The sequence below is a fragment of the Phascolarctos cinereus genome, unplaced genomic scaffold (genome assembly GCF_003287225.1).
Source record: "Phascolarctos cinereus isolate Bilbo 61053 unplaced genomic scaffold, phaCin_HiC Scaffold_3;HRSCAF=262, whole genome shotgun sequence".
NCBI lineage: Eukaryota > Metazoa > Chordata > Mammalia > Diprotodontia > Phascolarctidae > Phascolarctos > Phascolarctos cinereus.
The window spans coordinates 181,375,719-181,389,597 of NW_027555736.1; the positions used below are offsets into that span (position 1 = coordinate 181,375,719).

General features: G+C 38.3%; 1 protein-coding gene across 1 annotated transcript in view; it reads right to left on the reverse strand.

The window, feature by feature from the left end:
* Window positions 1-13,879, reverse strand: part of LOC144456199 (uncharacterized) — a 37,622-nt gene that overhangs the window by 4,386 nt on the left and 19,357 nt on the right. Inside the window, exon 2 of the mRNA XM_078150635.1 lies at window positions 12,500-12,652. Within this exon, the coding sequence (XP_078006761.1) occupies window positions 12,500-12,652 (153 nt within the window). The remainder of the gene's footprint in view (window positions 1-12,499; window positions 12,653-13,879) is intronic.

Sequence of the window (13,879 nt, forward strand, 5' to 3'; positions counted from 1 at the left end):
CTCTCTCTCTCTCTCTCTCTCTCTCTCTCTCTCTCTCTCTCTCTCTCTCTCTCTCTCCCTCCCTCCTTTCTTTTCCCTCTCTCTTTGTCTCTCCTTTCTCTCTGTCTCTCTATGTTCCAATTTCAATTGGGTCAGAAATATCTGAGTTGAGTTATTCCTCTTGTTGAGCAAAAATATTCCCAAAATTACAGCAGCATAAGGAAAAGAAAATAAGAGACAAGGAAAGGCAGTGTGACATAGTATCTATTGAGAGCTAGCTTCAAAGTCAGAAAAATTTGGTGTAAGACCAATGAATTGGGAACCAAAGAATACAGATTCAAACCCCACCTCTCTGCCTATTTACCTGTGCAACAAGTCACAACCTCTCTGGGTCTCATTTCCTCATCCATAAAATGAATGAGTTGGTTACATTAGTTGTGCTCTAAGGAAGTTTACAGATAATGAATCTGTGCTTGGGAGAGGTTGGGTCATTATCGTAGGAGATTTTTGAAGTGCTGTCTTAAGGCACATCTCTATTTAATGTCAATCTCACTATTAAGGAGTCCTCCAAAAACGAATATCCTTTTTCATCTTCCCCAAATCTTCTCCAAATTAGTTCATTTTCTGATTTTAAAAGTGAGAAACTAACCATCTGCAAAGAATGTAACATAAGGCATAAGAAGTCCTTTTTCAAAATATACATTTTTCAAAATATACATTCTTAAAGTCATACTTTTGTTTATTTTATTTTCAGATTCAAAAGTTTTATCAAACATCTAGTCTCTCTAGTTCATTTTATGAATCCATCTCAGGTTCACTAGCCAAGTAGCTAGAATGAGAAATAACTGATAGATTGCCTGAATGACTGATGGAGCCTCTGAGATAGATAGATAGACAGACAGACAAGACAGACAGACAGATAGATAGATAGGCAGGTAAGCAGAGAGAGAAAGAAAGGGACAGGCAGACCCTCAAGCAGACACATGATATATAAATGATAGATAATATATGGATGGACAAACATATAGATGGACAGACAGATAAATCTATGGAGCAGGATCTCTAGGACACTAGTTCAATCTTCTATGGAATACTAAAAGGAAGAAATGGGGGGGGGAACTTTACAGGATGAGCAAACATGAAGGACTTGCAGTCTTCACTAGTAAAAAGGCACCTACATGGGGCAGCTAGGTGGCACAGTGGATAGAGCTCCAGCCTTGGAGTCAGAAGGACCTGAGTTCACATCCAGCCTCAGACACATAACACTTACTAGCTGTGTGACCCTGGGGAAGTCACTTAACCCCAATCTGCCTCACCAAAAAAAAAAAAAAGGGGGCACCTACATGGATGAACTCAAGGCTCCATCAAAATTTGGGATAATTTAATAGAGCTGGACTAGAACCCACATCTTCTCTTTCCCTGTCTTGAGCTCTTTCATCACACCCCACTGCCTCCACCCACTCCTAAGTGTAAGAACATCTCCGTTTGGCTATGACTACAGGGGTTACACTTTTGGGTGACTGTCAACTTCCCTGTTGTTTTGGAGTATCTCTGAAAGTACTTTTTTCTTTTTCAATTTTCCACCTCAAAACTGAAACCTAATCACTCTCCTAGGACTCCTTGTCAACCCTGACATTCAATCCACTCCTTGGTGCCTTTCCAGAGGCTGTCCACCAATCCTGAAATGCTCTCCCTCCTCACCTCCATTTCACCTACCTCCATTCCAGAGCTAGCTCTTTCCTAATTCTCCAAATTGTTTCCCCTTTTCCAAGATCTATTTTGTATAGATTTTATATAAAATTTCTATTTAGTTATCTGTGTGCATTGGTGTTCACCCTCTAATAGAGTGTAAGATTCTTGAGGGTAAAGACTATTTGCATTTTTGTCCTTGTATCCTCAGAGACTAGTATAGTCCAAGAGCTTAAAAAATGCTTGTTGAGCTGAATTGAATTTCTTTTAATATGTTTTTTGTGTATTTATGTCTCATCTCCCCACCTACATTAGAGAATTTTAGATCTAGCACGAATCTTAGATACCATCCAATTCAGTGGTTCTTGTCTTTTTGTGTATGTCATGAACTCCTTTATCACCCTGGCAATGCCTAGGGACCCCTTCTTAAATTCATTAAATAAAATATATAGGATTACAAAAGAAACCAATTATATTGAAATATAGTCATCAAATCCTTTTTTTAAGTTCATGAACTTTAAGTTAAGAACCGCTGGTTTAGTCTTCTAGTCTACCATTTCCGCCCCACCCCCCATTTTAGAGACAAAAAATCTGGGTCCAAGGTAGCTCAAGCTATTTGCTCAAAATCGCAGATCATTAGCGGCAGTACTAGGACTTTAGAGCCCAGTTCCCCTGTCTCTCAGTACAAGAGATTTCCCTTTCCTGGGGCCAGGGTTGGGGGAAGGAGTATTTTTACCCTACTTTGCTTCTAATCACGTGACCTACTAAGCTGCCTTGCATACAGTAGGCATTCAATAAAAAACATGTTCTTAAAATAATTGATAGAACCATTCTGTATCATTCCTACTACTTTCCTCTCTAAAGCAGAAAGTTTATTTAGACGCATATTGTATCACCAGTGGGATTTTTTTTGTGACATGCTAATATCAGAATATCAATGTAAATACACCTGCAATTGTCAGTTAACCTTATGCTATTATTTTCAGAGCGCCTGCGGCAGTGTATCAGTACTGTCAGAGGAAAAAAATACACAGAACCAGGCATTTCCACATTCTTTTTCTGCAAGCCAAGACACAAAATGGCTCATTATCAACATGTGGTTGCCTACAGTTCAATATTAATATATCTTTAGGTCTCCAATAACTGCTGCAGATTTGTGTAATTCAGCAAAACGTAAACATGTGTTCCCCCAGGAACAATACGCTGCAAGGTAAATGGGATTTTTTTCCCATTCTCCCCTGAAATAAACTAATCAAGCCTGAAGATTTCAGCGCACGGCATTTCTGGAGAGCGACAGATTGTTCCTTGAAGATCATGACGTCATCAGTAACCTACTAGTTCAAGTGAACAGTCTGCTTGTATCTTTGAGGGCCTTAAACATTCCTATGGGAAAGGGATGCTCTTGGTTCCCAAGTTCTTAGAGAGCTTTATTACCTTTTACATCCGTAGACTATAAAATCTTTTGCAATGCTTTACAATAACTAGCATTAACTCCCTTCTTGGAGCAAAGATTAGTGTACTGAAGTTGGGGTGAGGAAGAGGGTGAAAAGGAGGAAAGGGCGAAAAACTACTTCAAACAGTAGAATACAACCTAAGATCTATTACTAGAGGACCATTCTGAGATTTTTATCTTAGTTGAAATGTTTTATTTTTACATTACAAATATTTCCAGATTACTGTCACCCCATGAAAGCTTTCTTATAGCAAAATAAAACTAAAAAAACTAAAAAAAGTGAAACTAACACTACAGTGACCTCACATGAAAGTGCCTACATTTCATACCTGTACCCCCCAAAACTTCTCTGTTTTAAAATGGTTTTTAACTGATAGAATTCTCTTTTCTCTCCCTTCCACTCCTCATCCACCACCCCATTGGAAAAGAAAAGAAAGGAAAAGAAAAGAGAAGGAAAGGAATGGAAAGGAGAGGAGGTGGGGAGGGGAGAGGAGGGGAGGGGAGGGGAGGGAATAAATTTCATGTAACAAATATGCATAGCCAAGAAAAACAAATTGCCTCATTGGCCACATACAAAATACGTATCTCATTCTGCAGACTAAGTCCATCACCTTTCTGTCAGAAGGTAGGTAGTGTGCTTCAGCATTAGTTCTTAGGAATTACAAATGGTCATTGCATTGATCACAGTTCTTAAAGCTTTCATAGCTGTCTTTATAGTATAGTTGAACTTGTATAAACTGATATACTGGTTCTACTCATTTCATTCTTCATCAGCTTATAAAAGTCTTCAAAATTATTCATTTTTAACATAGGTATTATAGTATAAATTGTTCTTCTGATTCTCCCCATTCCATTCTGAATCAGCTCACACAATCCTTTCCATGTCTCTTTGAAATCATTTATTCCCTCCTTTCTTATAGCACAGTAGTATTCTGCCACATTCATGTAACATTATTTATCCATTCCTCAAGTGATGGGCACCCCTTTAGTTTCCAGATTTTGTCACCATAAGAAGCTTCTACAAATATTTTTGTGTATGGAGGATCTTTCTACCTCCTTGGGCATAGGCCTAGCAATGCTATAATTGAGTCAGAAGGTATGCATTGTTTAGTAACTTTTTGCGAATAATTCTAAATTGCTTTACAGAATGGTTGTGTCTATTCACAAGTTCACAGAATACACACATTAAGGTCTAGAAAATACCTGAAAGCTTCATGAATTATCTTCTGTTAACATTCTAGTATCATTTTCTTTTTTTTTTTTCTTCTGGAGGGGGAGGGTAGGAACTGGATCTATGATTTCATGAAGTTACAGAACGCCCAGCTTGGGAACCACCTCCACTAATGCAGATCAGCCACTTGTCCAGAACTTAAATCTTAGAATGTTTCTTAGGGGAATGAGAGATTAAATGAAATAAAGTTTCAGAGTCATACAGCTAGTACACATGAGAGGCGAGATTTGAATCCAAGTGTTTCCAACTCCAAAGCTTGTGTTGTGTTTCCTTCCACACAGCAACAGATTAAAAAAAAAAAGTTCATCAAGCATCCTATCAATTGGACCTCTCTTATTAACTAGTCTTTCACAAAAGCACAGAATGGAAATACTGATTTCACAGTATTATTTATTATTCATAGCTCAATCCCTTTATCAGTTGTGTTCTCTCAATTTATTTACAGGACCAGTGACTAGCAATGCAGTTCTATTTACCGCTTAATGTCAATTAACTTTTACAGTCAGTTCTTACATAACCTTAGACACATTAAGTTTATACTCAAAAGCAAGATCCTTACCAAATTTTTCTGGGTTGGAGTCTTGGATCTATTTTTCTCAAGACTTTGATGCTGACTTGGTTGCCACACCCTGTCTAGATTCCTGAACTCTAATATCCCTGTGACTAACATTCCTGGCCCAGGTCAAACACTCTATTCAATTCAATAAAGATGTATTAAACACCTGTGAAGCAGTGGAGAAACAAAAAAGACAAAAGACAGTCCCCGTCCTCAAGGAGCTTACAATCTAATGGGGAAGATCACATTCCCTGGAGCTAGCAGAGAAATGAACAAAGGGTCCAGGCCCATTTCTTGGCAGCCACACAGCCTGGGAATGGTAGTGGAGCCCTGCAGTCCTTCCCTTACAGTGTGGTTCCTTTACTGGAAGCCCTGAAGAAAGCAATCACCTCACCTCCTCATCCTTGAATGCCTCAAAGTCAATACTGGTCCAGACTCAGGCCCTTTTGAAGATGCTGACCAGTGTTGGTTGCTCAGACAGTGGAAAAAAGCCTCCTCCCAATTATTTGGTAAGCCCACCAGAGCTAGGTACAGAATGTCCATGAATGTTCCAGTTGTCAAGAGTCTCCTGGAAGCAGCTCCCCAGTTACCACCATAGACAGCAACATCTTAGCAAACTGCAAAGTTCTGAACACGCCCCAGACTCTCACTAATATTTTCATTCAAGCAAAAGAAAATTATCAGTTTTAAGGCATGCAGTGTCCTGTCTACCCCCCAGATGAATTGACCTATAAACTTGGGAAAGAATTTTCTCCCAAGGGAGTGTGTTTGTAATACCTTTCCAGTTTTCTTATGCTTTACTCCCCTATACTCTCACAGTGATTCAGTGACATTGACCCCTTTGCTGTTTCTTACATGTGATACTAGATCTGTTACCTCCTAGCATTTTCATTGGCTATCCTTCATGCCTGGAACTCTTGCCTTCTCATTTCTGCCTCCTGCCTTCCCCGGCTTCCTTCAAGTCTCAGCTAAAAGAAGCTATCAAAAGCTCCAACAACAAGTCTTTCTCAGTCCTCCTCAATCTCAGTGTGTTCCCTCTGGGATTACCTTATATTTACCCTTTCGTACATAGTTGTTTACATGTTGTCTCCACCATTAGACTCTGTCTCCTTGACAGCAGGGACCATGTTTTTGCCTTTCTTTACTTCAAGTGCTTAGCACAGTTATGGCACCCAGTAGGTGTTTAATAAATACTTGTTGACCCAACTTGATTTTGTCCAACTGAGGGAGAATTTACAATTCACCCAATGCTACGGTGGATCATTTGTAGTATCAAGCCAAAGATTTTGGAACCTCTACTGGGAATAGTATTCTTGAAGGCCCTTTACAATTCTAAAAGATATGCCTCAACTCTCTTAAGATTCTCAAGGATTAGAGGAGTTTTCTTCTGTACTGAGTGTGTTATATTAAAGTCCCAAAGACTGGGGAGTGTAATCGAACCAGACCTAGCAGTAGTAATGAATTGTTTCATCACTTCTGAAGCCCATATCTTTACTTTAAAATCTCACAGATAAAAATAATCCTGAAATTTCAGGAATCGATTATTCATGCTTAAATATGTGCATGATGCAATGGAAGGAATACTTAACTTGGAACACTGAACATAATGTCAGGGGACCTGAATTTGAGTCTCAGCTCTATCACTTGTTACCTGTGCACCCCTAGGCAATCTACTTAACCTCTGTAAGTCTCAGTTTCCTTATTTGTAAAAAGAGATTACAACTATACCTATAGAAGGCTATAGAAGGATCACTGAAACAGGTGGGAGTCAAAGTAGGAGAAAGTAACATCTGGGGAAAGTAGGTAAGATAGATATTCAGAAAGAAGGAGGATGGTTAATATTGTTGGGTGCTAGGAAAGGTCTTACAGAAGGTTAGCTATTAAGGAAGTAGATTTTGACAAAAAGTTGTAGTGTTGAATGTTGTGCAAGACCCGTACCAGAAAATCAGGATACTTTTGAAATTTTTACTTGACTTCCTTGGAGGACCGGCAACCCATTCCTAAATGTTGTTGCTGTTCCAGTCCTTTCAGTTGTGTCCAACTCTTCATGACCCCATCTGGGGTTTTCTTGGAAAAGATACCAGAGTGGTTTGCCATTTCCTTCTCCAGCTCATTTTATAGATGAGGAAACTGAGGCAAACATGGTTAAGTGACTTGCGCAGAGTCATACAGCTAGTAAGTATCTGAGGCTGGATTTGAACTCAAGTCTTCCTGGCTCCAGGCCCAGCACTCTATCTATTGTGTCACTTAGATACCTAGTGTCTAAGTACTGACTGCTTTTCACAATTTTTTTTATCTACACTGAACTACAGAACATTCCTAGTCTCTTTCGGGCTCATAAACTCTTCCCTCCCCAATACACATTTATTTGATTCATACTTCAATATCTCTTGTCTCAACTACATACTCAATTTGATCTGATATTGAAGGTCAAGCTTCTGTAAATCAGGTCCATGAAGTCCTTACAAGTTTACTTGAAATTAAGTAAATGTATTGTTCTATCTTTACCTCTTTATAGACTAGAATAAAAAGGGAGTTTCCCTTCTTTGAAGTTCTAGAGAGGAATTTGTTATCCCCATCACAGAATTAAGAATATATGTTTGAAATACTAATACTAGAATGGGAAGGATTCTTCAGGGAACTCAACAAATTCTAATTAGTCTGTCATTCGATCTCTTTTTATTAAAGGTTTGAGTTTTTTTATTATGAACTCAAACATCAACAAATAGAAACATTCTAATAACCAAAGGGGAGAACAGAAAATTTTATGTGAAACTGTGAACTTTTATTACATGGAGGTTTTCTAGAATATATATTAAATGGAAAGTGAATGATAAAATTGGGGGGGCAATGGTTCTGTAGGCAAAAGTCATAGGCTGAAATTCTCTCTCTGATACTTGCTACCTATCTGACTTTGGACAAGTTAATTTGCTTTTTTAAGCCTCAGTTTCCTCATCTGTGAAATGAAGAGACTGGACAGGGTGCCCTTTGAGGCCCTTCTAGATCTATGATCCTAATTCAACAGAGTAGTAACAAAACTACCTTGCTTTTTCCTGTCTTTGTTCACACACACACACACACACACACACACACACACACACACACTTTTAATATTTTGTTGACACTTTTCTTTCTATCCTTTGTTTTTCAGCATCACTATCACTATTCACAAATTCTATTCCTCCCATAGGAGCCTTCCCTTGTAACAAACAACTGTAATTCATTCTTTCAGTTGGTTAAACGTGGATTTCCATCAAGGTAACGAGGTCAGTGCCCATATGGGTCAATGTCCTTTGCTAGCTACCCCAAACGGTCTCCTAACCCTGACCAACCATTTGCAGATTCATGTTCTCAATCACCTGGGGGACATGGTGTGAGCATCTGAGTGGATGAAGGGAAACTCCAATGATCATCCTGAAAAAAACAGTTCAAAGTACCTAGCTACTCATGGTGGATCTGAAGCATATCTTCCTCTGAGAAGTCCCATATATTCCTTGACTAAAGTTTATGGTTAATATCCATTGTCACCCTCCCTTTTCCTGTTACTGTTAATTAAAGTTTCAACTAAAATATCAGGCACTGTTATTCACTGCAGAATTTACCCTTTTGTGGCCTTTTACCCAATTTTCCTAGTACTGCAAACATTGATTTAGGTGATCCTCAGGGTTTTTTTTTTTATTATGAACTTAAACACCAACAAATAGAAACATTCTAATAACCAAAGGGGAGAACAGAAAAGGCCCTCTCAGGATGTAATGAGATATCTACAAATTATAAGGGCAATCATAGCTGTTCCTGTGGGGTTCAATGCTTCATAAAGGAGATTTACTGTTCTTGAAGCCCAGGTAGTCCACAGGCTGTGCTATAGAAGATTCTGATGTTTTTGTTTTTGCTTCCCCCCCCCACACTTAGAGGTCCAGTTGGGTTAGGGGTAGGGATGAAGAAAGGAAACCTCATGGCTATCTCTACAGGTGCATTTGTACACTTCTGAAAAGAGAGAACTCTGCCTGAGTCCCTTGCTTAACTCTGAATAGAATTACCTCTATGTCAGTCAGTCAAGGTAGTTTAAAATACCTGTGCTCCCAAAGCCAATATGTCATTATAGATTTAACACTACTAGCAGTGCTCTCTTTGTCAAACAATGAAGCAATATGGCTAATTAACACTCACTGGGGAGCCTGAAATAATGATGCCTCTCTCTTTCTCGAGCCAATTACCCCAAATATTCAGATTAGCTACCTACTATTTCACTGAAAGAAGTGTCTGGGATTTTTTTAAATTTTTTTTTTTCAATTCAGGCATTATGTATCATGTAGCGTCACGTTATGTGATGTTATGTCACCACCTGACAGCTTACAACGAGGGGTATGCTGAATATATTGGGTAGTTAATACCTGCCTGAATTAACAAGACAACCAAACTTTCCAAAGAAAGAAAGTCGGAGAGATACCTGCTATACCTCCTGGGATATCTGGAGGGAGAACGTGTTTGATTGACTCAATCAACCACTGTGTGTCACTGTTGCTTCTCATAAAGTCACATGAAAGAGTATTTGTCCACAGAGATGGCATCTACATATAAACTAGAGTTGGGGATGTATATGTTCAGGTATGGATCTAACTCTTTTACAAGTCTTACATTTCAGCACTTTTCAGTTTTCTCAGACCAGTGTGCTGGAAATTGACTAGACAAAATGAGAGTCAGTCTAGGAGACTGACAAGGTTGGACAAGATGACTTCTAAGTTTCCTTCTAGTTCTAAGTTCTCTTATTTAAGGACACTATGTTATTTTATGTGATTCCCTAAAGTTAACATCAGGGCAAAACTGTCTTTTGTTTGCATTGTATTTACATGAATTTACAAAATGTATTTTTATTCATGTAAGATTTCTATTTATTGAATATAGCCTCATATCTTCTCTTGAAGTAAGTATGTATATGTACATGGGCTTCAAAGTATAAAATGGTGGCCATGCCTTGTTTTTATTGGTCTGAACCATCATCTATGGAAGATAGGATTCCACAAGTGATTTTTATTCTACCAAAGTAAAGCAATAATGACAACATAGACAACTCTCTAAAACTATGTCACAAATTAGTTGCTGATTTGAATTGGTAGATGGAATTCCCATACTGGGAATTCCCTACAGTAGTGAAATCACAGGCCCAGACCAAAGTGATGGTGATAATTACTCAGATTTACATGGGGTGCTAAAGTATGCAAAGCACTTTCCGTCAAAATAAACTCATGAGGTAGTCAGTAGCATATTATTATCCCCCTTTTACACATGAAGAAATTGCTATTGTTGCTTTCTTTGGCATTGTAATTTAACTAATATCTTATGTGATTTGGCATATATACAGTTTTTGAAGGAATATTTGAAAATCAAAAGAAACATTTACAAAGTTGTTATATATATGTACATATATATATACACACAAATGTGCACATACTTTTCTGTCATACAAATTCATAAAAATATAACTTTATGCTTCAACTTATTTGTTCAAAATACTGTGCCCCGATATGTTACAGCATGTTAATCTATCAATCAATCAATCAACCAATAAGCATTTATTGAGAGTCAAGTATTAGGTTATGCATTGGTAATATAAAGATAAAAATAAAGGTCCCTTCCCTCAAGGAGCTTACATTCTTTTGAGAGAGACAAGATTTATGCATATGAATATAAATAAAATCAATCAATAAATAAAGATTTATTTACGAATGGCTTTGAAAACCAAACAGAACATTTTATATTTCGTTCTGGAGGCCACAAAGCGCCACTGATGTGCTTTGGGGATAGATTGAATATGAGAGGTAAGAGATAGTTAAGAGTTAAGTTCACAAGAGTGAGGATTTGTATCTCCATTCTAATTAATATAAACATAGAAGACTCAAATTTCTCAATTAAATTGAAGTGCAAACAAGTAATTAATTCAGGAGGAGTGAAGTTCTTGAGTGCACTGAATGAAAAAAATTAGACCTTTCTCTGGACCACCCCATCTCTTAGGTATATTGTATGTATAATAGAGCCATCCTGTTTGGAAATACAGAGTCCAGTAATGAAGCAGTCAAGCTTGGGGAACTTCTAGATTCAGGAGCTCCTGGGAAAGCACATTTTTGTGCCTGTACCAGAGGTCAGCAGTTGGGGGAAGGGAGAATGTGAGCCTAGAGGGAATGTTACTCTACCTCTTCCATTGACTCTATCATCAAAGAGACTAGATCAGTAGAAGATAAAACCAATGAGGACAAATACTGACACAAATGACCGCATAAAGACAGCCATTTGAGAAAGCAGTTCCGAGGCATGTGAACTTTTGAACCATAAAAGAATGACAGCCAAGGAATGAAGAAAGGACTTCCAGTAACCAGAAGCTATGTTTACCCCTATACATGCACATTCTATGCATGTACCGCACTATCATTGTATTCTAAATATGAGCCTACTGTTCCCATGCATTTGTGCATCCACGTGAAAGATAAGACATTGGAAAGATGATGTTGGTACAAATTGTTCTTATTGTACTGTATTAATCAATACCTTTTTTAAAACCTCATTAAAGCTGACTTATACATAATAAAAGTGGGATACCAGATCGGGGCTCAGGAATGGCAGTACAAGAATTCTCTAGCATCTGAGTGTTACTCAGTATATTGAGAGAAGTAATTATCACCCTTTGGGGACTTGGCTTGCCAGTGCAAATGGGAACAGGGGAAGTAGAAACAGAGACGTTGTTGTTGTTCAGTTGTTTTCAGTCATGTCTCCAGGCCCAGAACTCTATCCATTGCGCCACCTAGCTGCCCTGTACTACTTCACTGCCCCAGAGAGGTGGCTACAGGAAACATTATCAATTTGGGGATGAGAAAAGCGGCCTTATGGTAAATCATGATAATCTGTTCATGATATAACATCACAATCCAGAGCTTAAGTTAGCCCTTAGTCGACAAATACACTTTCCACAAAAGTGATCATTAATTACATAGATGACACAGAAATGTTTTATATCTCGGTAAATTCCGAGTCTAAGCTGGAATGAAACTATGTGTGTATGGTATCTCCTAGGGTTAAAATTTTAGATTTTGTTTCAAGATACAGTATTCTTTGAAAACTTTTTTTTTTTGCTAACCTAATTCATTAATGCTGGAAGGAAACTTAGAGATCATTTAGTTCAGTCTCTTTGTTTCACAGATGAAAAAACCAAGGTCCGGATATCTTCAATAATCTGCCCAAGGTCACGCATCTAATAAAGGCCAGGAATGGGACGAGAATCTTAGTCTTCTCATGAGTAGTCCAGTGCATTTTCCTTTAAACCACAATGCCTCTAAAAGTATGTCATTCGAGTTAGAATTATACCCTTGACCTTGGGATTCATGCAATTCTAGGTCCAAAAGAATCAGCTCTATCAACTCAGCTATCAGAATGTACCTTACACTTCTTTCGGTAGCAAAGACTTCTGTCTTTCCCAACTTTAATGCTAGCTTCATGTCAGTCAAGCCCCGCCTCCTTGTCCTTTTCAACAGCTTTGGAACATCCAGTTTCCCTGACATTTTGCTGCTCCTTGTGTTAATTCAGCATTTCGTGAACTCACCTTACACTCGATTTTCCTCCTGCAATATCTCATAGCAACATCTTTCACATACTCTCTCAAGACGTGAACCCGTTCACGAAGCAGGGCTTTGGACAGAGCATCTGAGGCAATGCGCTGACCTTGCTCCAAAACCTCATTATGGCAGACTGTATTCTGTTCAAAAGAAGAAAGGGAAATATACTGAAATGCATGATTTGCTAGGTTAAAACCACAATACCACTATGCTTTTAACATACAAAGATGTGAATTACTGTGAAATAGGTTTAGATGTGGGATTTACAAGTCTGCATATTTCTAATGACAACATAATGGAAATGCAGAAACCACACATGGTATTTTTGCCTGTCATGAACTTTGACCAATCAAGCCAAAACTCTTCGCCTTCATTTTCATTGGTTACAATCAATGTGACGGGACTCTAGGAGATAATGAGAAAGCACAGTAATTCCTGTTTTCATTTGGTAGCAAGGAAATGAAGGACATGAAAATTCATCCTAAGTCAATTTTTTAAAACATCTCAATTTTAAACATTATAGGTTCAACAAAAGCCTAAGCTAATTGCACTAAATGTTTCCCTTCTGTATTTTAAGCTACCCTGTACTTTGAAGGAGTTTATTTTGCCTACTTCTGAATTTGGGGTGGGGGTGAGGGAATGCACGAAAGTGGGCATATATGTGTGTTTAGCTCATCAAAACAGAGTTTCACTGAGTTTTTTGATGGCAACAGGCTTTGTTTTTATGTCATTTTCTAAGCACTCTTTAAAAAAGGAAGATGAAGACAAATCTGAAGGAGGAGGAGAAGCAGTGGAGGAAGGAAGAAGAATGAAGAAAACAAAAGAACAAGATGAAGATGAAGGGAAGATGGGAGAAAAAAGAAAAGAGAAGATAAAGGAAGAGAAGGTAAAAGGAGGAAGAGAAGGAGAAGAAAGTGAAAAAGAAGAATAACAACAACAAGAGGAAGGGAAAGAGGGGGAAGGGAGAAGAAGAAGAAGTAGAAGAAGGAGGAGAAGGAGAAAGAAAAAGAAGAAGAAGAAGAAGAAGAAGAAGAAGAAGAAGAAGGAGAAGGAGAAGGAGAAGAAAAAGAAGAAGTAGAAGGAGGAGGAAGAGGAGAAGGAAGAAGAAGAAGAAGAAGAAGAAAGAGGAGGAGGAAAAGAGACAAGAAATAGGAAGAAGAGGAGAGGAAGAAGAAGAAGGGAAGGAGAGGAAGAAGAAGAAGGGAAGGAGAGGAAAAGGAAGAAGAGGAGGAAGAGGACAAGAACCAGAGCCAGAACAAGAGCAAAAAGAACAAAAAGAATAAGACTTCAAACAAGACCAAGAAGTAGAAGAAAAGCAAGAAGCAACAGCAGAGATGCATCACCAAGAGCAAATCAAAGGTGCTGTT